We start from the raw sequence: 27,077 nt of genomic DNA, 5'->3' as shown, positions 1-27,077 counted from the left end.
GAGGTGTGCACCTTCCTCTGCAAGCCACACGCTTCCGTCACGCTTAGCAGCTCGAAAGAGGAACATGGTAAAGCAGAGGAAGAGTGAGAGAGGTTACTGCCTCAGCGGAACAAAACCCATCAGTATTTAGAGCCCATTATTTACATTTGTAACAATAGCCCAAAACTACAATAATCTGAAGACAAAATGCCTCTCAACCTTTGTCCATTTATCTGCTACTGCCTCTTTCAATAGAAGAAGAGATAATACTCATCCAACTCAGACTGAAGGCTAATCTGGTTATTTGACTATGGACAACATGCCATGAGATTCCATTCTAATGCTGTCCTATTGACTCTCAGTGGGGCGATATAATTGGATTGTGAAAACAAAGAATGTACTGTCAGCTGAAATTAGTATCAACAATTGTGTTGCAGAACTAGGTAACTTTGCCAATGCAAGTATCTGTGTTTCACAATACAAAGTTGAACAATTATTTGGTTATTTTACTGTTAAATTGGGCCTTTAGAATTGCTTGTCATTTCCTCAGAGTAGGAGCCCCAGTAGGGCCCCTCTGCTCATGCCTGAATGTAACAAAGCCCTATAGGTCATATTTCATAAACTATAAGTGTCATGTCTGATGTATCTCTATTTTAAGGGGCGCACTGATCTACACATACATTCATGCTCTGAAAAAGAGGGAAATGAAAAACTGAACAGCAATTATTTTTTAAAAAATATTTTAATGCACCATTAATAAAGGGTCCAACGCATTAATACAAGAGAAATATTGCAAATAATATTAAAACTTTAAATCAAATTAAAAGGAAAAAACAACAAAACAAAAATAAGATAACTGAATGATAGGTATGTACAATTATTTTCTTGCAATGGGAAGTAGGAAAAGGATGAACATATTTACAGACTAGAACCAGTGTGTTTCTACGAGAAACAAACACCTCTACAATATTTACATGTAATTCTTTTCGACTTTTTTGTCCTTTTTTTTTGTTTTTTGTTTTTAATGGTTACACTTCAGTGGATCAGTTTTTACTGAAAGACTGCAATAAATCTACATATTTTACAGGTCTTCCTCTCAAAGGAACAGAGTGCTGGCAAAGCCCTCGGACAAGGTGGGGGAAAAAGTGAGCAAAGATGAAATGTCAACATGTCCATTTATGGCAGAGCAGAGAGAGATAGATGACCAGTAATGCGAAAGGACAGAACAGAAGAAACAAACACCCGTTTTAGTGAATCTTTGCACATGCACATCTTGGGACATCAATTTTGTTGAAATATGCAAATATGCACACACAAACTCTGATCTTTTAACTCTTAGAAAATGCGCTCTGTGTGTGTGTGTGTGTGTATTTGTACATATTTGTGCAAACATGTTCTCCTTAGCAGAGAGGAGTTACTAGCCCCAAAGTAGAGTGCTTTATCTCAAAACACATGCCCCATTGCTCCACAATTTTTCAGTGGTCCACTAAAACACCAGTGGCAAAAGAACTAATTCCATCCTTCTGCTAAAATATCAATGTGCGTATATTTCAGCACACCAAAAAGACAACCTCATCTGTCCTGTCCTTACATTGTTAAAAAACTATGGATGAAAGGGGTATGACTTCATGTAAGTGGTGTTTTAAAATGATGGGAGGTACATGGTAACCTCTATAATAACGGTGTTGTTACAGTGCTGAACTTGCATTGTAACAACTAATTTATGAAAAATTATAAAATAAAATACAATGTAACAACTTACAATACTATAGAAATTTTAAAGATACAGAACACCAGCATGTCATGCTGGAAAAGGGGACATTTTTAATTAAGATCGGTTCAGCTCAGAGGAAGTTTCGAAGAGAAACATGTGCGTCAACACAGCTTTATATTTAAAAAAAAAATAGGCAGAGGTGATTCTACGCAGATAATCTGAAGAAGGTAGAGCGGTAGATCTGACCTAAATGAATGACATGAAAAGGACAGGCATCAGAACAGGGATAATAAATAAACTAAAAATTAATACTCTCTCTCACAACAGGGGTGCAGCATTACAAAAAGTCTTAAATCCATGTCTTCAGGTAGGTCTTTAAAAGTTGCCCTTGAAAAAAAGACCCAGCACTTTAAGGGTGCCATTGTCATATGTTGTGCAGACGTGAGCGGAATATGTGTGTGTGCCGTTAATCAATAGCTGTATTTCAAAGCATAGACCTTGGCAAAAACAACACCACCAGACACAGCTGCAACAGGAGGAACGAAATTAGATAAGGGCCTGGTCAAGAGAGAAACAAAACATCACAGGTGGAACTGAGGGTGTTGCGGCAGTGCTGAGATCCCAATGACCTTGGGCTAAACGTCTGATTAAATATCTCGACACTGTGTGTCTGTATAGAAGCTTTTAAAAGAGTCTGACCAAACGTTCTCCTTTCGCACACTACCTATGTTTTTGTGCGCTCTGAGAAAAATAGCTTGTGGACCAGGAAAGCGGATTGGCAAAGTCTTGTATTGGGGAAGGACTAGGACACTTTTAGTTGAGGGTTCCTCTGCAGTTCTCTGTGCCACACAAACAAGGGATTTTGTTCTCTTCAATGGGGAACTTGTAATCATATGTGATCTCCTCGTTCACACCGATAGGCTGCTTGGAGTATATGACTATCTTCTTCTGGGACTCGATGGTGATCACTTTGGCGTAGCAGTTGGGCTGTGAGAGAGAAGTACAAGAAATCATGAATAAATATGTGTTTCTTGAATTATGTTACTTCCCATAGGAAATCTGGAAAATGTGTTCCACTGCACAGCTCTAAGGGGTGTGTGTCTAATAAAATCTATGAGCTCATCTGAGGTTGCTGGAGGGAAAGATCAACATGGCACAAGCACAAATTCCATGACAGATGGACGGTGCAAGAAAAAAAAAAAAGCATTTTTCTGGGCTTTTACAGACTATGTAAAGCCTTATCAAGCAGTAAATCAGCAAATGCAGCAGCTGCATGGCAACAGATATCTTGCAGGCATCTGCAAGACCGCCTGTAAACATTCATAACAGTGTGAAAGACACTTGAGACAGTCAAACAGAATTATTATTGGCCCAAAGTTTAACATTTTCATGTGTTTTTAAAGTTGCACCATGTAACCGTTTTGTACAAAATTAACAAAATGTAAATAAATGCACTAATCCTTTTTTCAAAAATGTGTTTTTGTCGTACCCTGATTCATTATGGTAAGCCTATTATAAGTGTTTTAGGCTATTTTAGACCTGTCAGGATGGTTTTTGTGGGAAATTGCATACATGTGTCATTCACCCATGTGTGTCATATCCGTAAATAGCTACTCGGGCTACTTTAACGCATGTATGATGTGGAAGTGGCATAGTTTAGTCACAACGAGCAAGAAAGGTAAAATCTCAAAATCTCAGCTAAATCTCAAACCTCCAGGGAATCACCCATTTAAAAAAAAAACACTGAACAGTCTGCTGGCATAAAGAGGATGCGACAGAGCCCGTAATAAAACAAGAATCAACATTGGCCTGGCTTTTCAGAGAAGGTGAGAACTGAGTGATTTGTAAAAGAGCATTGGAGATGGCATTTTTGTTACTCAACAGGTGAGTAAGGTATTTTATTGAACAGATAAATTGCCATCTAGCTCTCTAACAGACTTTTGTAAAGCATAATCTATTGTGAAGGGTCGTTTCATTGGTTGTAGCGTTGTGCTGGAATTTATTTTCAAGGAAATACAGTGTCAATTAATGGGTAAAGCTACAGTAACATCTTCAGCTAGTCAGCTTGAGATCCTTTCCATCTAAACTGGTTATTTCTCTTAAGCCTAGTAGTGACTATTTTATGAGCAGTAGGATAATCTCTCTTTCTTGAATTAGTTGAAAGAACCATATTCATCCACGGTCATGCAGAGCTGAAACACAATGTTATTCTGCAAAATGCCTGCAGTTTTTTTTTTTTTTTTTTACTGCTATAGGGCCAAAATTTGAATAGTGAACCTTTGAGTCTTGCCCATTTAAACACTGATTTTAAATCATTCAAATGCATGACAATAAGAGAAAAAGAACAAGGGCTTGAACAAGCAAATACACACAAAATTGTGGTGAGCATCCTTGTAAACAAAGATGGTTATGTCTTAAGTAAATGTAAACAGTTGAGATTGAAAACACATGCGTATTAGTATCAACTTATTGGATCTGTGCATTAGGTCTTAATGTGTCCTTAATGTTAATCAAACAAATAAAAAAAAGAGAAAATGAGAAAAATCATTCACTGCTTGACTGAATAAACTAGGGCTGCAACAACTATTCGATAAAATCGATAATAATCGATAATGAAAATCATCGACAACGATTCTCATTATCGATTAGTTGGCTCCGCCCACAGTACACGGAAGACTTCCGCCAGTCGCGTCAAATTACAGCACTGAATAACGCATTTTTATGGACCGAAATTCATCTAAAAATAGTGGAGGAAACAGAGTGAGCTTTTGCGGGAAAGGTACGAGATTAAAGCTGATAAAACATGAGAATTCTTTATTTTAAGCTTCAAGCTAATGCGTTAGTGTAATGGCTTGCCCTGTCAGGCCCTTTGACAGATGCATGAGCGTCCTCAGCGCAAAACATTTATTCTACAGCTATATCCTATCTGTAAATGTTACAAATTTACGTGAGCATTTCCATTTTGCATAAAGGCTCGTCCTGACAGTCTGCGTTAAACTTCAAACTTTACTGAATGAGCGCCGGCGCGCGCACCCGCATCAGACAGACGGAACGCGGCAGAGAGGGAGACAATTAATATTGAGCGCAAAAATATTCATTTTGCTGAATTATCTGTTGTTTAAAGTTAAATTTAGATTTAAAAGTCGATATGTCATTCAAGTATTTTATGATAGTAGTAACTGTAAAGGGAGAACTAATTGAAAATAAATGTAAGACGTTTCTTATAGCCTATTTACAGGATAAAGAAATGACATTTATCTTGCCTGTTGGTTAACACTGAGTTTGTGTTTTTCTTTATTATCTTTATTACTATCTTCATTTTTAATGTAGAATAGAGATTTAAACTATATTCACTATATACAGTGCTAAAGTTATTAGACATCTGATACCCAATGTATGGTTTGTGCCACAGGTCAGGGCAGCATAAACGATCGGTATTGGTGATAACTAAAATCATTTTTCATGTTTCTGTAATGATTAACCCACCAGTATGTGTAAGCTCTTTAGTTACAGCAGTATTTCTAAAGCTACAATATATTTATTGTTGTTATCCATGTTTTTCTGATTTTACTGTTTTACAAGAAAGGCAGGAAAAAGTAGAACACTTCATAGTTGTTGTTTTTTTTTTTCAGATGCCCAGTTGCAGTCAATACGAACAGAGACTGTTAAGTTTTTTTTTGGATGTTATGTGTGAATATTATTTAGAAACTATTTAGTAGTTTCAGTTTGTTTTTTTTCCTAATAAATGGCAATACCATTTTTAGTTTCAAACAAGTTTTTGATAGATTCCTAAAATATTTGTGTTCTCTCTGTTATGACAGGTAGTATAATAAATAACTATGTTTTCATAGCATTCAGTTGGCACATTTGTTTGAAGTACATTGGGCAGGATGTACAATACTGTGTTTTTTTGTCAATAAAATAAAATTAAAATTAGGATTTTACCTGATTAATAGAAGAAAAAAATAAAAATAAAAAAATAAATTGGCCAACTAATTAGTTGCATCTTTGGTCTATTGTATTTATGTGTGCTATTGCTTGTAATTTGTTTATTTGTTCTGGTTTTATTTTTGATCATTCACTTGTCTTTAATAATGTTTTAAGTATATTATTTAGGCTGGTATCTAAATTTTGGTGTCTATTAATTAGAATAAAAATGTTAAAAGGGTAGCATTTGAGACTTGCATAACCATGGTTAACATAACTATTCTAGAGCTTCTTCAGTTTAATGCAATATCGATGGTGGGTCCATATAAAACAAGCATCTATTCACACTGGGAGGGGCAGCAATATGTTTATCAGAGGTCATGTGGTAATTGAGATATATGGATATGTATGCGTCACTAGGAGGGTACTTACAGTGCAGCAGTGGTTAATAAACCGAGCCAAGTTGCCACACTTGGTGGCATCAATGATAGTGTCATGGTCGACACGGAATAGGTAGCTGCTCCCGATGCCTTCCTGGGCATATCGCTTCTCTCGATTATCAGCCACCATCTACAAATGGAGCAACAAACACATAAATCTATTAACACCAATGCAAGACCATATTCCTCAAGAGGAAACAAACTCACATCCTAGTAGGCTATAAATCATTTTAATAGCGGTTAGTTTTACTTCAGCTAGAAGGCTTACCTGTCTGATATTCTGTCCCACATATTCAATGACCATCTCATCTGCAGCAATGGGTTCCATGGCAAACAAGCCCCATTCATGGATACGGCTGCGGCCAAACCTCAGCTTCTTCTTACGGAACTGCAAGCAGAATTCAAGCATAAATTCGATGTAACCATGTATAGGATAGACTATGTTTACAGGCACAAGAATATTTTATGTACATTAACTAGAATTTAGCCATAGACAGCTTGAATGAACTCGATTAAAACAATATTTTGGCTAAATAATAATATTGTGAAATTGTACTACATTTTAAAATGTAATTTATTCCTGTGATGCAAAGCTGAATTTTCAGCATCATTACTCCAGTCTTCAGTGTCACATGATCCTTCAGAAATCATTCTAATATGATGATTCGATGCTAAAGAAACATTTCTTCTTATTATCAATGTTCAAAACAGGTGTGCTGATTTTTTTTTTTATTTTTGTGGAAACCATGATACATTTTCTTTTCAGGATTCTTTGAGCATTTATTTGAAATAGAAATCTTTTGTAACAAATGTATTTAATGTAATTTTTGACCCATTAAATGTATCCTTGCTGAATATAAGTATGAATTTCTTGGCTGTTTACACCTGGTATTAAAATGCGTTTTGGTCATTCGCGTCACAACACAAGTGGACAACACTAAATACAGGTGTAAATGAGGCCTAAAACTTTTTGAGCTTGTCCACTTTCGACCACTTCCAAATGTAGTCAAAAAATGCATTGGATTGCTTTTGTTGTGTAAAATTTTTTTAAAGTGTAAACTACATTTACCCACCCATAGACCCTCCCCTCTAAGAAATCAGGACAGAAAAGGTTGAAAAAGAACAAAAGAAACTGATTAAAACACCAGGTGTAAACAGGTATGTTTTTTCCTCATCCAGTTGTGATTCGATCAACCAAAACTCATCTTATTACCAAGTGTTAAAAAGGGCCTTAATGACTGATTTTACTGGAATGACATGAGGGTGATTGAATGATGATAGACTGAACAATGATACCACATAAAATTCCTGGGCTGGAGCATTCCTATCCTTCCAAACATCAATCTACATGTTTTTCCAAAACAGACGGACAGAAATAGACATTTTCTCCTAGTAACCACTTCAAACACACTGATTGTGATTAAGGTGAATGGAATGATAAATGCTTTTAACAACAGAAAGCACATAAATCCAGCTCACTGATTACAATCTGGCTTTACAGTGAAAAATAACATTACAAGCCCATAGGGGAGATTTGTGTAAAGTACCACCATATATGCTATACAATAAACCAATATGCAATAAACCAACATCCAACATGCTTTCCAAACATACAGAGTGCAATAAATGGGGTCCTAAGTTAAGAAATGCTTTTAAAGGAATACCTTTTAACTTTGAACACATGAACTTGATGTCAAAGAGCTTGCAGAACATAACAACAGACAAAACTACTGATAAGGAGCCGTCAGGGTCACTGACACAGGAGTCAGTTGGATGGTAATTCATATCATCCATCTTTATAAAGCTGTTTGGATGGTATGAATTACTCTACAAAGAGTACACGCAAACCTACCTGGTGAATGTGCCCTCACATGCCATCCATTATATGGGCATTACAGTTTATGCATTACACTATATGTCAAACATTAAACTTAAAGCTATGAATAACTGCACTGAAAAGCTGCTGGGAGTTTGTGGAAATGAAGGAGTGATGGGGTCATTGTAATCAAGTGTTGATTGTACGATCAAGGTCATGATCGTGTCAACGAACTGAAGAACTTTACCTTTAGCTGGTTCAGTTTCAACAGGTCTGAGTCCATCACTGCTTGAGTGCCGATTGCACTGAGCAGACGCCGCTGCTCGGAGCGCCTTTCAGACAGCAGACGATTCGAGCCCTGTGACAGAGACAGACAGAGAAAGTGAGAGCTGCTCAGATGGGCATACTAAAACTACTGGCCCAAACTGTCTGCCATACTCATTCTGAACAAAGAAATTTAATGGCAAGTAATGAGTCATTTAGTCAAAAATGTATTTGCTGTGGCACAACTATAACACATGTTTAAATCTGACATGCCTTCATACACACACAAAAATGTAAATAAGGCTTTAATTACAAGTTCAACACACATTTGAGTTGTTAAAAACGTAAAGTGAACCTACTGCAGTATCATATTCCCCAACTTCCTGCACAGTCACTGGCTGGTCTAGCTCAAGGTAGACGTCTTTCTCCTTGCGGCTGATGGCATAGTAGCCTTCACTGCGAGCACAGCCGGTGACATGCTCTCTTAGCTGCCCATCTGCGGTTTTCTTCTTCCGCCGGGGGTTCGGGATGTTGGTGAGTGCAGGCAAGAGGTTAAGGAGCAAAACTTGGGGTGAAATCAACTGAAAAGGCAGTATTAGAGTTATAGAGGAACGCCTCCTACTCTTTACTTAATATGCCTTTACTAGGCACTTCTAGCAAACTCAGTAAATTTTGTAAAGTGCTAATACTGTTGGCTGCTGTATGACCAAAAAAAGCATCTGATTTTGTTTGTATAAACTATTTTTTTTTTCTTAAGCAGCTGTAAGGATATTGGTATGAGGGACCCAGTGTGTGTCGTTGAGCCAGTCGGTGCCATGGTCATCTTGCAGCAGTTTTTCGTAGGTGCTCTTCAGGAGTCTCAGATCTTCCTGGTCCAGGCCAGTATTCCAGATGTCATACAGGATGGTCATCTGCTCAAACTCGCTGCGGTTCTTGTAAGAGGGACGGGGCATAGGAGATTCCACGGGCACATGTTTGGGCCGCCGCTGAGTCGAAGGGGTCAAGCCAGCTTCCTGAAGGAAAAGTCGTTCGCTCTTTCTAACCTCTTCCTTTTCAAACTCCAGTGATCTCTCCAGACCAAAGTCAGAGTCTCCCGATTCAGAGCTGGAGCTGGAAAGCTCACCAGACTCCAACTGCTCCACATCCACATCTTCTTCAAATTCCTGACAACAGAGTATTTTAGGAAAATGTTAGGAAAAAATCCACACAAAGACCAAAATGGGGGATATTTGACCACTATTTGGCAAACTTATGAGTATTACCCAACAATGCAGAACTGTGGAAAGCAGTTCAAGTTCTGTGGGTTTATATGACAAACTGTTATATCGCAACAGCCTGAAACATGGTGAAATTATCGCAACAGTGCTACATTCTAACAGCACAAAGTGCCTTTCAACTAGGATGTAGATCATTGCAACATCTTGCATAGTTTGTATACATATTTTCTCAAAGTTCCTCATAAAAGGCCTAATGTTGAGGAAGCCACTTGAAACTAGTAGCTTTTCAAGCTATTTATATTAAGAAACTCCTTAAAAAAGTTACATTACAAGCTACAAACAAAACATACACAATTATATATAAACATAAAGCACATACACATCAAACTATTATTATTGTTTTAATATCAAAGCAGCTTTTATCTGGCTCTATTTGAGTGAAAGCGTTAAACAGCAGGGGCCACTTGCACTAGCTGGATGTACACCAAGATGTAAAACTAGGCTGGAAGTGAAATGCATCCAAGAATAAATCTTATGCCTAGTCAAATGTAGAGCGAGAAGTCATGACTTGTTTGGACAAGATTAGTTTCATGTTTGTGAATTAATAGTACATTAATTATTAATGCAGACGTGAACTGTAAAGTTTATAGTTAATTTGTGCAGAATATACATAGCAATCATTAAGATGGGTGTGCCTATAGCCTACTGCCAACGCAGGCAACTGATCCAACACAATTTCTCTATGTAATTATGTTGGAAATAATATAAACATATATCTGGGATTATTAGCAGAAACTGTATACTATGCATCATCTTGCTCAGAGGGACAGTATGCTTGGAATATTTTCCACCCAACTCAGGAACTTGGGTATCAAAATTATCCCTGAGTTTTCCTGTGGTCTTGAGAGGGCGTTCATGTCTAAGAAACTCGTATTTACAATAATTCCGATAGCACGTGAAGGCAGAATTACACACAACTCTTATGTCCAGCTGGTGCAACCGGCCCCAGGACAGGAAGTGCTGCAAATGTTAGATGGAAAGGTCAATGCATCAACTGTTCAAAGACTAATATTAAAGATCAAATGTGGTAAAAAGATCGAAAATCAAGAAATTCAAATGACAATTACAATAGGTAAGAATCGCTGGATTGTATCAGCTCAATGTATCAGTTGTTAATGCAATACAATTTGACTAAAACAACAGCGACGTAACTATTTTATGATGATAATGAACAATACCTTAACGTGCTGACTTATGTGGACAAACTTTTATTTGAGGAAATCTGTTGATAATAGGTTTAAACTTATTGGTCCTGAGCTGCTTATTGATTTGAATAAATGTCTATAATAGCTAACATTGCTTAAGTGAACGCTTAAGTTTAATATACAATGATCATAATGCAAGGCAAGCACATTGCATATATTTGGACCTATTTTTAGCACATTCCGTATGGGATAGATTAAGTAGTCTATTTCAAATGGACTGCATATACAGACTGTTTCCGAGGTGCAGGATTAGACTAGTCAACTAGCCAGTTGCAAAATCCCATTTAAACGTTAATGAAATTAGTTGTTGCGCACTTCTCTAATACATATGTTACTGAAAAAGTTCTAACGTGTCTAGCACAATCCTTACACAATTACTATAACTGATTCTTAAAATGTGAATTCTCTCTCAAGTTCTGTAATAAGACCCAGACAGAAACAGCACAAACCTCTAACTTCCGTTTCCTCTGTTTCTTAATCTGTTTCTCCTTCTGTTTCTTAGAAATCTGAAGTTCCTCATTTTCTTTGTCCTTCCTACTTCTCTTCTTGCTTTTCCCTTTCCCCCTCTCTTCCATTTCCATCTCTTTGCTAATTGATCCTCTCCTCTTGTGTGGTGGGCCGAGGCTCTTGGTCTGTGCCTCAGCTGCGTCCCTCGCTTCGCTCAGCAGGCCCATCCCGGAAAGATCCTCGTACAGCTCCGGAGCTTCTCCCCTAGCAGCAAGAGCTTCCCCAATGACCTCTTCGGGTGCTTCCTGAACACCGTGCTGGTTGAGATCTGCAGGGAGCAGAACAGTGGGGTCCTGTTTCGACCTCTTTTGTGGAGATGTGAGGTGTGGAGGCGCAAGAGTTTTAGAATAGTTGTGCTCCTGCAGGACGAACAGACCCTCTGGATCCAGAAGTGGTTGGCGTGGGTGTGGGGCAAAGAAGTCACCCTCTTCCTCCTCCAGCTTGTGCTCCTCTGCCTCGTCGGAGGTCTCGGTCTCTTCCGAGTCGATATCCGCCTCCGGGTCCATCTTCAGCGCCACATCGGCCAGCACAGACAGGTCAGGCTTAGGGGCAGAGGCCAGCTGCAGCAGGCTAGACACTCCCAGCTGCTCCCTGAGTTTCAGCCGCTGCTCCAGCTCCTCTTCATCCTCCTCCTGCTCCTCCAAAGCGGGATGCAGATGAGGGCCAGAAGCTGACTGGCTGAGTGTCCGAGGGCGGCCGCGTACGCGACCCTTTTGAGTGGTTGGAACAGGGACGGGGTCCTCGTAGGCCATTTTGACCAGGGAGGCATGGTCCAACGGGAGGTTCTGGACCGTGAGGCAGACGGGCACAGGGGGCGTTCTAGGGGAGTCTTTGCCACGTTTGGAAGAGTTTTTGGCGGTGGGAGTTTGTGGGGATGGAGGGGGACCTGGACTCCTTTTGGGCTCATCAGGCCGCAGGGAACGCACTGGTGGAGGGACAGTAAGAACAGCGGAAGGGGAAGCAGGGGAAGTCAGGGCATTACTCTCGCTGGGACGGGAAGCAAATGGAAGGAGCATCGGGGCAGGTTTGGAGGCGGCAGGTGGAGCGGCTGCTGTGGGTGTGCTTCCGGGAGAAGTGGAAGTAGGAACGTCTGAAGCTTGTGAGACAGGAGTGGGAGATGGAGAGGGAGCAGAAGATGACAGAATGGGGGGCTTGACTTCGCTTTCTTCCATTGAGAAAGAAACCGTCTTGCGCCGTTTCTTGAGTGGGGGGAGGAGGAGGATAGGGGAAGAAGGCCGGGGATATGGAGAAGATGGAGGCACAGCTGTAGGTGTTTTCTCTTCTTCTGAAAGTAAAAGAAAGAATAAAGTGAACACAAAACTTAACATTTTTGAAAGAAAAAAAAAAATCAGGAGTTACATTTGCTCATTAAAGGGATAGTACACCAAAAAATGAAATCATCATTTACTCTCATGTCATTCCAAACTTGTATTGGCTTGAACACTGTTACGTTCCACATATGTGTTGTATTTTGTTTTGTTTTTTCCTCCCTCTCTTTTGATACCTATCTATCGAGTTATTTAGGTAGATCTTATTGGACGAAAAAAACAGCAATCATCCTGGTGATGTCATGACGTTCTGACGTCATGACCAGCGTTCTGCCAATCTGCGGGTTGCTGATCGTTTAAAGGGCTTTGGCGGCGTTCCACCTGCAGTGAGCGTTTGGGCTTCGGACCTCACTCACCTTTGTCGAGCCAGAGCCAGCCAGCCAGCCAACGTGTCTCACGTTTCACGTTCATTGTATGTGCGCATTCGTATGCTGGTGTGAAGTCGTTATCGGTTAACCACTTGATTCGGTCTTGATTGGCAAATAATGATCCCTTTGTTATGTACAGCCCTACTCTCAACCTCACTGACAATTGTTAATTCCGTAGCGCGTGACGGCTCGAACTGGTAGCTAGTAATTTATGTTAGTTAGTGTGTGGCTGTTCGCCTCCATTGTATTTTTGGTTATTTATGTAGTAAAGTTTAGTTAAGGCATCATATACGCCGAAGTTTTCGGTTTTGTTTCTACATCTTAATTTTGGTAGTTAGTTTAGGGGCGTGGGTGCTAGTTAATGGGTTTTGTTTTGATTATTTATTTTGTGTGGCGACACCCTTGTTTTTTTCTTACTTTTATTGAGTTCATGTTTTTCTTGTATTGTCTAATTTATCCCGTGTCAATAAACATCGGGTTATTTCTGCAACTATTGTTGTCTGGTCTGCTCTCCCTCACACTGCAACAGCTGCATCTCATGTTGTGTTCATTCCATTTAACATCTTTAAGCACGTAACAAACACAAAAGATGATATTTAATTTCAGCAGAAAAAAGTAAGTTATACAGATATGGGATGACATGAGGGTGAATAAATACTGACAGAATCTTCATTTTTAACTTTAACTGACCTTGTTTGACCTCCGCAGCAGTAACTGATGATTGGGCAGTGCTGGCTTTGTCCCTGTTAAAAACAGACATAGGTCACATCAACTTTTCCATCTAAAGACACAACACTCTTCATTGTATCAGTTCTCATAGAGGGACGTACCTTTCATCCTTTTCTGTGTCCATAGCTACACTGTCCATTGTAGACTCGTCCATTGTATCCAATGACTCGCTCTCTGCAGCCTGCTCACCTTCCTCTTCATCTTCCTCATCGGAGGAAGAAGACGATGCCGAGGAGGATGATGATGAGCTCTCAGAAGAAGAGGAAGAAATGCTCTCGTCATCACTGTCTGCACTAAAGGCTTCATCTGAGAAACATGAGCAATAGAGAAAATAGTTAAAAAAAAACATGCGTCTACAAGATATGATCAGATATACATTTCAAAGCGTAATAATGTCATAACAATGTGCAAATAGCAACAAGAGCCTAAATGTATGAGTACAAAAGAAAAACAAGGCGGCTTCATACCTTCTGACTCATCCACTTTGTCACTGTCTTCATCCTCCTCCTAAACATAAAACATATGGAGTCACCAGTCACAATGATGACAATAACATGTCTGAACTCATATGCTGGGAGTTGTGGGAATTCCTCCACAGCACTCGAAGAAAAGAAGAAATGCTGCCATCTAGTCATTTTCAATTAAACTACAACCAAGTAAAACAAATGAAGAAATTCTTTCATATTTAAAACCAAAAGCTTAGAATGGCAATACTCTCAGTAAAAAGCTATAAACTATATGGGATAAAGTTTAGTTAAAACTAAAACTGAAGCTAAATAGAAATATAAAAAACAAAAAAACAAAAAATACAAAAGCACACTAAACTACCGAAACTAATACGAAACCTGAAAATGTACAAATAAAAGCTAATATAAAATATTATAATAATATTTAAATTATACTAAAATAACACTGATTTAGAATGATTCACCAGGAGATCAAAAGTCTGTAAATTGACTATGAGCACATCAGCTCTGTGAGACGTTCACAGAGACCAGTTCAAGTGAAGAGGAGCCTTTTAACTTTCCAGCTTTCCAAACAACAACTGCTGTGCGCTTGGCTAAAGGCATGCATTTTTAAAACTTAACGAGCCTCTGCTATTCTGTCGTGCAGGCCATGAGAATGCCATTCTTTGAATGATGCTCGAGTTGTAATGGACTAATGAAACACTCTAAATCAGCCCGTTCCAACTACTACACAAAAAAGGGACAGATTTAAATGACATACAAACCAACCTTCTCAGAGGAGGAACCATCTGATGTTTCTTCTCCCTCGCTGTCCAGGTCGTATGGCTTACGCGCCTTGGCTCTGCTCCTCCTCCTGGCTGCCCCTCTGTCTGCCACACGCCTCTCCTCTGTTCTTCCTGCAGCAGTGTCTGCAGATTTCCCCTGATAGGAGTCTGAGAGAGAGAAAGGCATAGCAAAGAAAGTATATAGAGGAGTTACAAAAGTACAGTTACGTAAACGTTAATGCAAGCTCTAAAAAAAACACCTCATACCCTCATCTTCCTCATCGGGTGGAGTGGAAGGCCTGGCTCTCTTTAGCTCATCACCCTCGACAAGCTCCTGAGGCTCCTTCCTCTTAACCTGAAGAACACATTCCTCATTAGTAACATCATTTCCATATAGGATTATTTCAAATCATGGTAATGAAATGTGCCAGCCTTATCAAAACCATTAAATCTGATCAAGTATGCATGATTTCCGCTTGTTAAGTCAGGATGTATCGATTATTGTTTCTGGGTCCAAGTGGTCTCATGGTGTAGACAACAGTCTCTGGACTCACAGGATACAACAATATTTTAACAATTCAGAAAAGATGAATCAGTCGGAGATTTCACTATGGATATAAAGGCTAGGATTATAATTTTTCAGCAGTACTACAGCACACCATTAGTATATATTAGTATTAGTTGTCAGTGATTGATAAAGCGTTTGGACCTGGAAACAGTAATGCGTAATGTCAGACTTAACAACCGGATATTGGCAGCTGAATCTGTATCGGCCAAATTTTATTGGCATTACTTCAATAACCCAACAAGTAAGACAGTAAAATTTAAACAAAAAAGTACATAACATTTATTTATAATAAATTATAGCCAAACGATCATAGGACAACACATTATTTCTAGTTGGCCTACCTAAAAAATAAAATATTCATGTTCTTTGTTGTTTGCAAATATGGATCTGATTTGAGCTTCAGTTGACTTTATGAAACATTTGTCCTTTTGTAGCTATACTGTATGCAACCACATGAGATGTATTTTATTCAAAACTATGAACATGAGAGAATTATCAATATTTCTGCACTAAAACAGACTATTTCTTTTACATTTATATATGTAATTTAGCCCTAGATAACCTACAATGTTTTTCTTTCACAGGTATTGTCAGTCATCTTTTTTGTTGTGGATGCATTCATTAATTTTAAAAGGATAGTTCACCCAAAAATGAAAATTCTATCATGATTTACTCACCCTCAGGTTGTTCCAAACATGTATGCATTTCTGCTGAACACAAAGGAAGATATTTGGAAGAATGTCAGTAACCAAAAAGATCTCATCTCCCATTGACTACTATACTATGGTAGTCAATGGGGGGCGAGATCTGTTTGGTTACTGACATTCTTCTAAACCTTACTTTGTGTTCAGCAGATCAAAGAACTGTATATAGGTATGGAGCAACCTGAGGGTGAGTAAATGATGACAAAATTTTCATTTTTGGGTGAATGATGATTACATGTTAAATGACGTGAAGGCCACTAGGGAGGTGAAGTTCAATGAAGGTAGATGTATAAGAATGTCAGAGACAGTGGTAAGGTTTAATTTTTAGATGTTTAAGAGATGGTAAGGTAAAGTCAGGCACCTTAAAAGAAGGCAAACGCAAGGCTCCACGCAGGGAGAAACCCTCCATGCCTCCACTCTTGGCCCAGTCTACCAGAGACATAAGTGGCTCCCGAGGTCGGTTGCTGGTCTTCTCATCCTTCTTTTCCTCCTCGCGCACCACTGCAACTCCCCGCATGGCTGTCTGGAATGGCTGTGCAAACGAGAGCAAGAGATAGCATGGTTAAAGAACACTGAAGGTCATTCAAAGCAAATATGAATAAAACTCTCTAATGTTACCTTAGCTTTCCTTTCCTTGCGGTCCCACCACTCGTCAAAGGTGCCAAAGGCGACATTCTCCACCATCTTTCGGTTCAGGTCCCTCTGCATGATGTTCTTCATCTCCTCAATCAAAGCTGCCAGTACCTGCTGCACTACGGCCTCGTAGGGGTTGTGGCCCATTATGGCCATCTGGTCACCGGCCGCTCCGTACAGCTCTCCATCCACACCAGGCACTGTGCCGAAGCCAGGTGGAGGATAGTGGGAAGGAAACTGCTGGGGCGGTAGGTGAGGAGGCCAGGGACTGTGGGGAGGAGGGATGGCGTGATGATGCGGAAGCTGTGCGGCGTGAGGGTCCGGGTAGGCGTATGGTAAGTGAGGAGGGATGTAGCGGTGGTCCTGGTCGTAGTGGGAGGCAACATTCCCGTCTTGGTCCATGTATGGGTGGTGTGGGTGGTGTGGAGGTGCATGTGGAGGAGGTACTGAATGGAGGTGATATGACGGGGGATATTCAGAGGCGGACGGGACTTCTCCAGGGGGTGCTGTAGCGCTGTTGGAGGAGGCCATTCGCATCTGGTGGAGACGACTGAGCATGTGCGTCTGCATCTGGAATGACATGGGCACTCCGCCACAGTACTGGCTCATGAGCTCCATGGAACTGGCGTAGTCGTACATGTGGTGTGGCAGCGGAGGAGGGTACTCGGGGTGCAGCTCCATGTGAGGAAGCGGAGGGGGTATGCCAGGTGGTGGAGGTGGCTGCAGGGAGAAGCCGGGCAGAGGTGGGGGAGGGAGATGGGGAGGGTAAGACGGGATGGGAGGAGGCGGCATGGTGGCGCTGAAGTGCTGGCTGGTGTCAGGAGCGGGGCTTGCAGAGGGGTCTGGGGTTTGGGAGGGGAGGGCAGATTGTGAGGAGGTGGCTGGTGAAGAGGACGAAGAGGCAGCGGGATGGGGTGTCGCTGTGGTGATGGCACTGTCATCTTCATCGGATATTTCCATATCCTCCCCAGAGGAGTGAGGAGATGGCTGAGGAGAAGAGATTGTTAAGATTACAGTTTAAATACACTGTGTGTGTGTGTGTGTGTGTGTGTGTGTGTGTGGGCTAGAAGCTAGAATCAAATGTAATGGTGCACCGAACCTGAGAAATAATACTCAGACACTGCACAAAGTAACATTCCAGAATCAACCAGAGCATAAAAAAAAAAAAAGAGCAAAAGCATGTCAGTTTCACTTCTATATATTAGCTTACTGATTAATTCACTTTATGTCAGTAAAATTTGTTTAGAAAAACAAAATGTTTAACAGTTAAAGTGATAGTTCAACAAAAAAGAAAATTCATTATTTACTGGAACACACAAAGATAATTTTAAATATCAACCATACTCATGTTTGAGCATCATTTTAGTATATTTGTTGAGCTCAACATATGTCCACTGATTAATGTTTATATGTGAAAGCCTAAATTAAATATGTTTATCGTAAAAAAGTGATTGTGTCTCTTCAGAAGAATTTGGATTAAGCCACACAATTCATATGGATGACTTTTGATAGGGTCTGTTCTGATCTTCTGGTTCGTGGACAGCAGGAAAAAACACAATGCTAAATGCAACTAACCACATTAGATACATTTTATACATATACATAGATACAAAAGCAAAATAGGCATTTACAGTTTTTAAAAAGAAGGAAAGATAATTCTTCCTGTATCCTCTGTTTCTGTTGTCAAAGATCGTACGATAAATCAAATAAAAATAAGTAAAAACTCAAACAGTACTTCGGCCTCTGGAGATGAAGTGATTAAAACAATATTTAGCCCAGCGTTTGGCTAGTAAACAACACTTCTGCTGTGTTTTATGCATTTACAAAAGTACCAATTTTGCTGTTTAGCCTTTGGCAACTTATTCTTTGGCAACTCCAACCAGTTGAGATCCACATCACTATACATTCAATGCTACCTGATGTGCTTCCTTAGTGTAATGCACTCAATATTTTCCTGCCATCAAAAAGAAAAAGAAAAAAGAAGCTCATAGATCCATTACCCATCCAAATGTAACTGGGGGGACTCACCTGTGCCTCTCCATTGTAGGTAGGTGGGGTATGTGGAGCCCTGTGTGTGTCAGAAGTCGTGTGCTCCTCCTTAGGTGGCGGCATTTGGACCTGAAGAGACTCAGACACTAAACCGTGCATGGTGGGAGTGGAGGAGGCCACCTCTGGAGGCGTTTTCCTGCCTTCAGCCACTCCACCACCTTGCCTCTTGCCTCTGCGACGTCCATCTTTCTCTCCTCTCCTCCTCTGTTGGCCTCCCTCCATCTCTCCTTGTCTCTTGTGACTAGACCTTTCTCCGTTCTCCTCTCTGAGTTTGTTCCCCCCTCCATCGGTGTTCTCGTTTGTTTTTCCTCTCTCTCTGTCCTCCTTCTCATCGTCCTCATCGTCTGAGGCAAGAAAAGAAAACTTGGCCTTTTGTTCCTTCAGCAACATCTCAATACGCGAGTCCAAGCTGCTGCTGTGGTGCATGAACGGCAGGCTCTCATTAGTAGAGTCTGGCTCCGGGGAGGAGTCACGTTGTGGAGGAGGCGGAGAGAGGGATGCTGTGGAAGAGGGGAGGTGGTGAGGCAGGGAGGTTGAAGACGGGGAGGTGGAGGATGACGGGATGGAGGCGTGGGGTGGCGAGGAGGTCGGAGGTGTCCGAGGCGGATGGGGCGGCGTACTGGGATGGCGTTTAGGTTTGGTCCACTGATCTTCTCGGATGGGACTGTCCTGGCCGAAATCAAGAGAGCCGAGGGTTTCGGCCACAGCGGCTGCGATGACGGAGGCCGGCGGGAGGGGAGGAGGTGGAGGTGGAGGCGCCAGGGGCGTGTGGTGAGAATGAGCGCGGTAGTCATTGTCCATACTACCTCCCATTCCAAAACCCCTCTCGCCAGCACCTTGCTGAGGATGGAAGGCCGGCGAGGGTTCCAGCCGGGAGGAGGAGGGTGTGTCGTAGGGGGACAGGTCTTTAGACGACGAGTATCCTCCATAAGAGGAAGTACCAGAGGGAGGGGAAAGGCTGTTGGATGAGTGGTGGCTGGAGTTTGAGTGGCCTCCGTAACGTGGATCAGAGCTATTATAGTCTCCTTCTCTGTCTCGTTCCCATTCACGGTCTCTGCTACTCCTCCGTCGACTCGACCCACCTCCACCGCTGCTGTGGTGGTTGTGGGAGTGATGGTGGTTCCGATGCCTTCCGTGATCTGAGCGGGAGCCTGAACTGTCCCGCCGGTAGCCCCTGCCTTCCCTGTCCTCCCGCCGGTCAGCATGATGCGAGTGGTGCGAATGGTAAGATTTGGAGGTGGACGAAGAGTTTGTATCCTGTTGATAGTGGTAAGAGGAGCGTCGGGAGCTTATCCCGCTTCCATAACGCCCTCCTGAGTCTCTCTCCCGATCCCTGTCCCTGTGACCCCTTTCCCTGTCTCTTTCTCTGTCAGACAGAGGAGATGGCTCAAACTGAGGCCCTGGAGGTGGCATGGGTGGATGTAGCGGAAGGTGCATCCCTGAACCTCCAACATTGGGATAGGGATAGGGAGGTTCGTTAGGTCTGAAAGGCGCAGATGGAGGATATCCCGGCCGGCCCCTGTGGAACACAGAGGGTTCTTGTGGAGGTGGAGCATGTAGATCATCATGAAACCGAGGGGGCTTGAATCCTGATGATGAGGAGACCGCTGACGAGGAGCAGGAGGAGGATGGAAGCATATCCTGCTGGGGATAACTTTGAGCATTGCTATAGCCACCATGCCTAAAGGAAAAAAAGAGGGGATGTTTTTTCAAATTTCTAAAGAAGTTTTTCTATGTAATTATTAGTTTTAATGTAAATTAGGCACCAACCTGGCCACAGAGAAGCCCGAGTCCTGGGAGAACGGGGTCCCAGAGCGAGGGGTGTAAGGGGTGCCCCCGCCCTGTGAAGAAGCGGAGGAACCCGGCGTATAGGGTCCCCCCATTGAGGATGGAGGGGTGTCAAGGCGCTGGTCTCCAAACCCAGTGTCCACAGAACAGGGGGTGGTGCTGCCAGAGTTGAGAGGCGCAGAAGCAGCAGGAGCTGCCATCTGGTCTGTGGAGAGCCTCCGTCGGATATCGGACGACTGATTAAAAAAAAAAAAAAGAAAGAAATAACAGAATTTAGAGAGGATAAAAAAATGAAATCAGTGATGCACACTATCAGTTATTTTTAAATGTATTTGTTGATATTGTATATATGTGATTTTTACATTTATGATTTTGCTGTCATTTAACAAAATCTTTGAGTCTAAAATTTTATAAATCTTCAAATCAATTCTTCTCAAAATTATTCTCAAAATGATATATCATACTGTACTTGTTTGCAGTGTTTTACTTTTCATTTATGTTACTGATCAAATGTTGGGGTCAGTAGGTAATTTATACTTTTATTCAGCACAGATGCATTCAAATGATCAAAAGTGACAAAAAGACATTTATAATGTTACAAAAGATTTCTATTTCAAATAAATGCTGTTCTTTTGAACTTTCTATACAAAAAATGCTGAAAAAAAATGAATGACAGGTTTTACAAAAACATTAAGTAGCACAACTGTTTTCAAATAGTTTTAAAATAGAAAACGGTTATTTTAAATTGTAATATTTTATATTACCGTTTTTACTGTAATTTGATATAATTTGATTATTTTAAATAAATGCAGCCTTCAGCATATGAGACTTCTTTCAAAAACGACAAAATGTTTGAACAGTTGCATTTAAACAGTTTACAATTTTAATATTTGATATTTATCAGTTATGGGCCATGAAAATAATAATAAGCTGGATCATCCATACTTAAAGGGGGGTGTAATGCTATTTCATGCATTCTGACTTATTTACACTGTTAAAGGGTTGCATTCTCATGCTAAACATGGCCGAAGTTTTGTGAACTACAGTATGACCAATAAAATCTCTTACTATCGTTATTATTACAAGCCTCATAGTTGATCCCTTGAGGCAAACACATTATTACAAGCAATCCAAAACACCTACAGATAGGTCAGGGAAGTGTATGATTAGCTTGTACACTGTGGGAAAACATTGGAAAAAATTGATATTAAGTTTAATGGGCCCCAAGAGTGTCAACGCCAGCAGCCACTGAAGTTGCAATCTTTCCTATCTTCTACAGAAAGAAACAGTTTTCAACTGCAATATATTTAGAAAATCTCAAGAATCCACTGTGAGAGGCTTGATAGCTCTTTATCTTTCATATATTTTGTGGTCCACCCACGACCATGATAATAACACAGGCAAGGGTATTTGAGAGTGACTGTAATGTGTAGAATAAACTCAACCCAATGAAGGCCATTGCAAGGACGCCCAAAAAAAGGTTGGCTGGAAACCGCACACAGTGGCATCACATATGGGAAAGCAAATCATTCTTTCCAGTGTATTTGAGCTAAGGTTTGTTTGTGTACTCACCGTATCTGGCTGTGCTGGGGCTGGGGGCTGAAATTTCTCTATGAGAGCTTTGCCTCCAGTCGGCACTGTCTGAGGGGTGTATGAGCCACTCACTATCAAGTCATAGTACTTCATCCTCTGCTGGCCTAGAAAAACAAGCACACAATTTAAATTCAACTACAGACTGGTGCATTCATTTCATCATGCAATGGTTGACTTTCCCACTGTTTCATATTTTCAAGAAATAATGAGATAATGAGGCAGGATAATAACAAGCATTGATCTAAAATGAGTTTTGACATTTCTTTGCAAAGAATGCACACATTACAATTTTATCTAAATACATGTATAATAAATAACAAAACTAGAATAAAACATTTTTAATGCCACAAATGAATTCCCAGCATCACAACAACATTATAATTTAGTATATCCTAATTATTGTTAATGTAATTCATTTTTCCAGGAGCTCATTGCTTCTACCTTCAGTTAAACTGCTAACAATGATTGTAAATTAACTGCCTAAATTATTACATTATTTGCTAACTGCATTCTTTAAATTGTAATGTTGAAATGCATTCTCTGTAAAGCTGCTTTGAAACGATATGCTATACAAATAAATGTGAGTTTAATTGAATTGAATTAGTAAAAAATCTGTATTTTTAGAGATTTGCTATGGATTACATTTAACATGTTACATGTTATTAAATTATTAGTGGTTTTAAAGATTAATTTTAAGTATGGCTTCCCCCAACTAAAGATTTAAAGTTCATTTAAGCCATTAGACAGGGGGAGAAATACTAAAATAAACAATAATGAGCATTTAAAATATAAATTAAGTGCTCAAGTGCATGCATAAAGCTTGCTGCAGCAACACCGGCAAACACTGAATTAACTTTTCTAAGATCAGAACACAAACAAAATAAGTAATCTATAATATAAATAACAGCCTTAAAGGAACACGTGTTTGTCCACGGGGAGAAGTGAGTTCCATGTCTTGCTAACAATGAAGCCGGCCTTTGAGAAAATGCGCTCCGATGGAGAGGATGTGGAAGTTAAGTTAAACATGTCGTGCAGTAAGTGCGGTACTACTTTAACTTACACACTCCGCACAAACACTTGGATATGGCCTAATATTAGCACACATTTATCTAGGTTATTGTTAACATTAGAGCAAGCGGCCATGTAAAGTGTCTAACATTAGGCTACTACTGACATGTTTTAAATGATAAGTCATGTTTGAGGTTGTGTGTCTTTTTGTGGTCATTTTTACCCTCTTGAAATGTTCCCACACCTTGGATTTTCTGCCGACATATTACCGCATTGACCAGCCGTGTTAACGATCTGTCACTGCATGGTATCAATTCCTTGGAGTTTTTTTTTCTGCGACTACCTGACTAATTAAATTTTAGTTGACTAACGACTAAAATGACCAGCATTTGTGCAATTATTAGGGAACAGCCTTAAGTTTAAGTGAGCATTAGATGCCGGCAAAAGGTCACCTAAATGTAAAAAGAGAGGAAATATTGATCGATACCAATAAGTAAAAAAATTCTAAAACCACCTGATAACCAATTTATATTGCATCAATACTGGCAAGAGACACAACACATTTTTTACTATGATAGTTTTTCAAATTTACTGAACATCTAAAAAGACAGGAAAAGACACTTCTTATTCAGCTCAAACTTAATGCTTGTCAATTAATATGCAAATAGTTCAGAAAAGTAATAAGCCTGTCATTTCTTCAACATTTTAGTGAGCAAAAGATATATGCCACCTTTCAAAAACTAAAACATAAATATTGTAAAACACAATTACAATTTAATATAATTATTTTCTACTGTAATATATTATTAATTCATGTGAAGTCAAAGCTGAATTTTCAGCATCATTACTCCAGTCTTCAGTGTCACATGATCCTTTAGAAATCATTCTAATGTGATGATTTGCTGCTCAAGAAATATTTGTAATTATTATCAAAGTTGTGCTGCTTAGCATTTTCGTTAAAACCGTTATACGTTGTTCAAGTTCAAATGAACAGCATTTATCATATTTTGCAACATTATAAATTGCTTTACTTTTGATCAATTTAATGCATTCTAGCTAAATAAAAGTATTAATTTCTTTTAAAACCAAAAAATAAAATCTTACTGACCCCAAACGTTTGAACATTAGTGTATATAGAAAGTTCTTCAGAAAATGTATGATAAAAGACAACAATTTAAAGAGAGAGATGCACCTTTGATATCCAGCTGGACATGGACAATGTTTCCCATGACAGAAGTATTGTGCAGGTGTTTGACGGTGTCTTTGGCCCCTCTAGTGCTGGTGAAGAGGACGCGGGCCAAGCCCAAGTGCTTCCGGGTCTTGGGATGAAACAGAATCTCCATTTCCTCAACCTCACCAAACTTGGCGCACATCTCCGCCAGGAACGGCTCCTTGATGTTATCGTTCAACCTTGCAAACGTCACTTCCTTAAGTGGTATAGGGCCTACGTAATACTCGTCCAACTATGACAAAGAAAATGAAATGAAGTAATGTGTTCGCATGTAGAATACAAAAAGTACAAAGAGCTCAGCAGAAAATCAGCATGACAAGTTGAAATTAAAAGAGGAGAAGCATACCTTAAATTTGGGCACTGGCAGCGACAACTCTGTGTGTCTAGACCAGATTCTACGGGGTCTTGGATCACGCAAGTCCCCCACAGGTGGAAATCCTGAATCCTATAAACAAGCAGAACGCAAAGTTGTTACATAATCAAATATCCATACACAAAATTCAAAAAAATATATTTTTATGAACAAGCGTCCAAAGCAAGAATTATAGTCTGACTCCTTGCTCGGTTTGTCGTAAGAAGCATGTCCATACCGGTACACTAAAGTGAATCCCATCATATCTGTAGATTTTCTGAGCAACCCGTCGGAGAGCAGGGTCTTGTACAAGCTTATAGCTCTTCCATTGCAGACTGAGAGTTCGCTGAGTGTCCGCCCCACTGTCCGGATCCATGCTATCACTGCAGAGAGAGAGAGAAAGAGAGCAGACTGAGATGTTGTGCAGATGCTCACAGAACTCCATGACTCACGTTGAAGTCGCAGTGAGAAAAGCTTTACACTTATGGCTCATTTACTTCACCCAGCAACCAATCTGATAGTGTCCACATGCAGAACAGCCACTAAACTTTAATACTGAAGACCTGACAGTGTAATCATTAAAATAATAATAGCAAACAATGGAAAACGCGACATATTAAACAGTTCCACATGAAAAGTTTTCATCTTCTTTATAAAAACAAACACAAAGGGGTCTCTGTTTAGCTGTCACCATAATTTGGTGTCACCTCTTCATTATGATTCTGACTAATATTTTGTTGTCAACCTGACAAGATGATCTAACATCCCTATACGTGAATTAGATACAGATGACACATTCAACTTAAAATGTCACATTTATCACATATTAACGTGTAGAAAATAAAAACGCGACTCTTTGCTGCCTATTACGGCGTAATAAACAAGAAGCACTGCAGTTATAATGTAATATACATTATCTGACATATCGACTAGCAACAACAACAAGCTAACATAATAAACACTGGAGCTGCTAGCTGCTCACAGCGCGAGCTAGCTGAAGTTCAGCTTTAAAATGATGTGTCAGGGCAAATGCCAATTACTTCTAGCAAACGAATCTACACAAATTCCCGAAACTAAAATGAAATATTGCAACACTGTGTGCCAAAAGACTCACACAACGGAGCGCGCGTCTTGAGGAGGTTTGCCCGCTTCGACAGCCGCTAGCTCGCTACAGCTAGGCCTGTATCGGACAGAGAAAAACAGAAAATCCTTAGTTAAAATCTAGCTCCGTTTTAATGTGTGCGCCCTAAATCTGAGGTAAAACGGTGTCGCTTGTATTCCGGTGCAATATCGATGCGACATAAGTCTTTAAATTTCTCCAGAAAATGAAATGTACTAAAAAGAATAACATAATACAGTAAGCGGCCATCGCGTAACTAACCTGAGAGCCTCGCCTGCTCGCCATCAGTCACTAGAAATATTAGCCGTCGCATTGGCTCTCGCACTTTCCAGATAATTCACGACTATGCGCCTTTGCTTTATATTATTTATTAAATAATATTAAAATAGATTGTGACTATATGTATTGATAAAAAGTTAAATTGTAATTATACATTATTATGAAGCTATTTTCTGCTTTACTTTGCTTCGTTCACCTCAAAATAATTTTGACCGTTGTAAGCGTACCTTCTTTGTGGCGAATCTGCATTTTCGTTTCATTTTACGTCATGGACGTACGAACTTGATATTGCGTGTACTTAAAGGGTTCTTGTTTGCATGCTGTCAGTGCAACCGCTCTAGTTCATAACAGTTTACTTTAAGAAATACTAAAACCAACAAATTCAGAAATAGGCTGAAGATGATCAATTATGAGCTATGCGCAGAAACAATGCCCTCACAAATACTAAAACTGAGAATTTTCGAGACAAATGAACGGCGAAATAATATACATTAATTAAATTATTGATGCAAAAACTTGAGAAAATGAGATCCAAGCAGTCCAGCAATGATTATGTCAAAATATGTCAAATTTATTAATTAAATATTATAGAAACAAACAAACTAATTAAGTGATAAAATCCAGAGTATTATATCTAATAGATGAAGAATATACAGAAAGGAACAAAATCAAGACATTTGCAGAATGAAATGAGAGACAGAAGAGAAGAAGCAGAAAGAGCAAAGAAAAAGCAAAGGAAAAGACCAACTATATCAAGGACTCAGTCCGTTTTATACCATAAGCATAGGGAAATTTACATCCCACTCAAACTTATGTTTTGGTCTAATAAGAAAAGGTCAAATGGATTTACTCATTATGTCATAGACTGGTCAAGTGTCAAAAATAGATGTAGGTGTTGTTTTGACCCCCTTAAGGGAATTTTTCAGATCTTACATTATCACATGTCAGCAGAAATAGAAATGGACAT

At 40.0% G+C, this 27,077-nt stretch overlaps 1 protein-coding gene across 3 annotated transcripts; it reads right to left on the bottom strand.

Moving 5' to 3' along the window:
- Positions 1–702: 702 nt before the first annotated feature.
- setd1a (SET domain containing 1A, histone lysine methyltransferase) lies at positions 703–26,242 on the bottom strand. Of its 3 annotated transcripts, XM_048206076.1 has the most exons (22): positions 26,093–26,150; positions 25,826–25,891; positions 24,950–25,094; positions 24,706–24,804; positions 24,321–24,591; positions 22,100–22,224; positions 20,510–20,763; positions 18,719–20,420; positions 16,676–17,677; positions 16,419–16,589; positions 15,053–15,140; positions 14,790–14,953; positions 14,022–14,061; positions 13,656–13,860; positions 13,516–13,568; positions 11,072–12,414; positions 8,913–9,303; positions 8,500–8,678; positions 8,124–8,234; positions 6,329–6,448; positions 6,053–6,190; positions 703–2,680 (listed from the first exon to the last, which is right to left on the bottom strand). In XM_048206076.1, exons 3-22 carry the CDS (start codon positions 25,085–25,087, stop codon positions 2,507–2,509), a joined length of 6,768 nt encoding a protein of 2,255 aa, XP_048062033.1. In that variant the 5' UTR covers positions 25,088–25,094; positions 25,826–25,891; positions 26,093–26,150; the 3' UTR covers positions 703–2,506. The 3 variants fall into 3 exon arrangements, with proteins under 3 accessions (XP_048062033.1, XP_048062026.1, XP_048062038.1); XM_048206069.1 differs by lacking the exon at positions 25,826–25,891 and having other exon boundaries at positions 26,093–26,242; XM_048206081.1 differs by lacking the exon at positions 26,093–26,150 and having other exon boundaries at positions 11,072–12,411; positions 25,826–26,084.
- Between the last annotated feature and the right edge of the window lie 835 nt (positions 26,243–27,077).

The sequence above is a fragment of the Megalobrama amblycephala genome, linkage group LG1 (assembly GCF_018812025.1).
Source record: "Megalobrama amblycephala isolate DHTTF-2021 linkage group LG1, ASM1881202v1, whole genome shotgun sequence".
Classification (NCBI taxonomy): domain Eukaryota; kingdom Metazoa; phylum Chordata; class Actinopteri; order Cypriniformes; family Xenocyprididae; genus Megalobrama; species Megalobrama amblycephala.
Note: the sequence above shows the minus strand (reverse complement) of the source record. Positions and strands in the feature narration are given on the sequence as shown.

Excerpts from the sequence above, each read along its gene's own strand:
- setd1a (XM_048206069.1), bottom strand. The coding sequence starts at position 25,087 with ATGGATCCGGACAGTGGGGCGGACACTCAGCGAACTCTCAGTCTGCAA. Across the intron at positions 17,678-18,718 it reads CCTACAATGGAGAGGCACAG|CCATCTCCTCACTCCTCTGG; the intron begins GTGAGTCCCCCC and ends TCTTCTCCTCAG. Across the intron at positions 14,062-14,789 it reads ATGGTTCCTCCTCTGAGAAG|GAGGAGGATGAAGACAGTGA; the intron begins GTTGGTTTGTAT and ends TTTTATGTTTAG.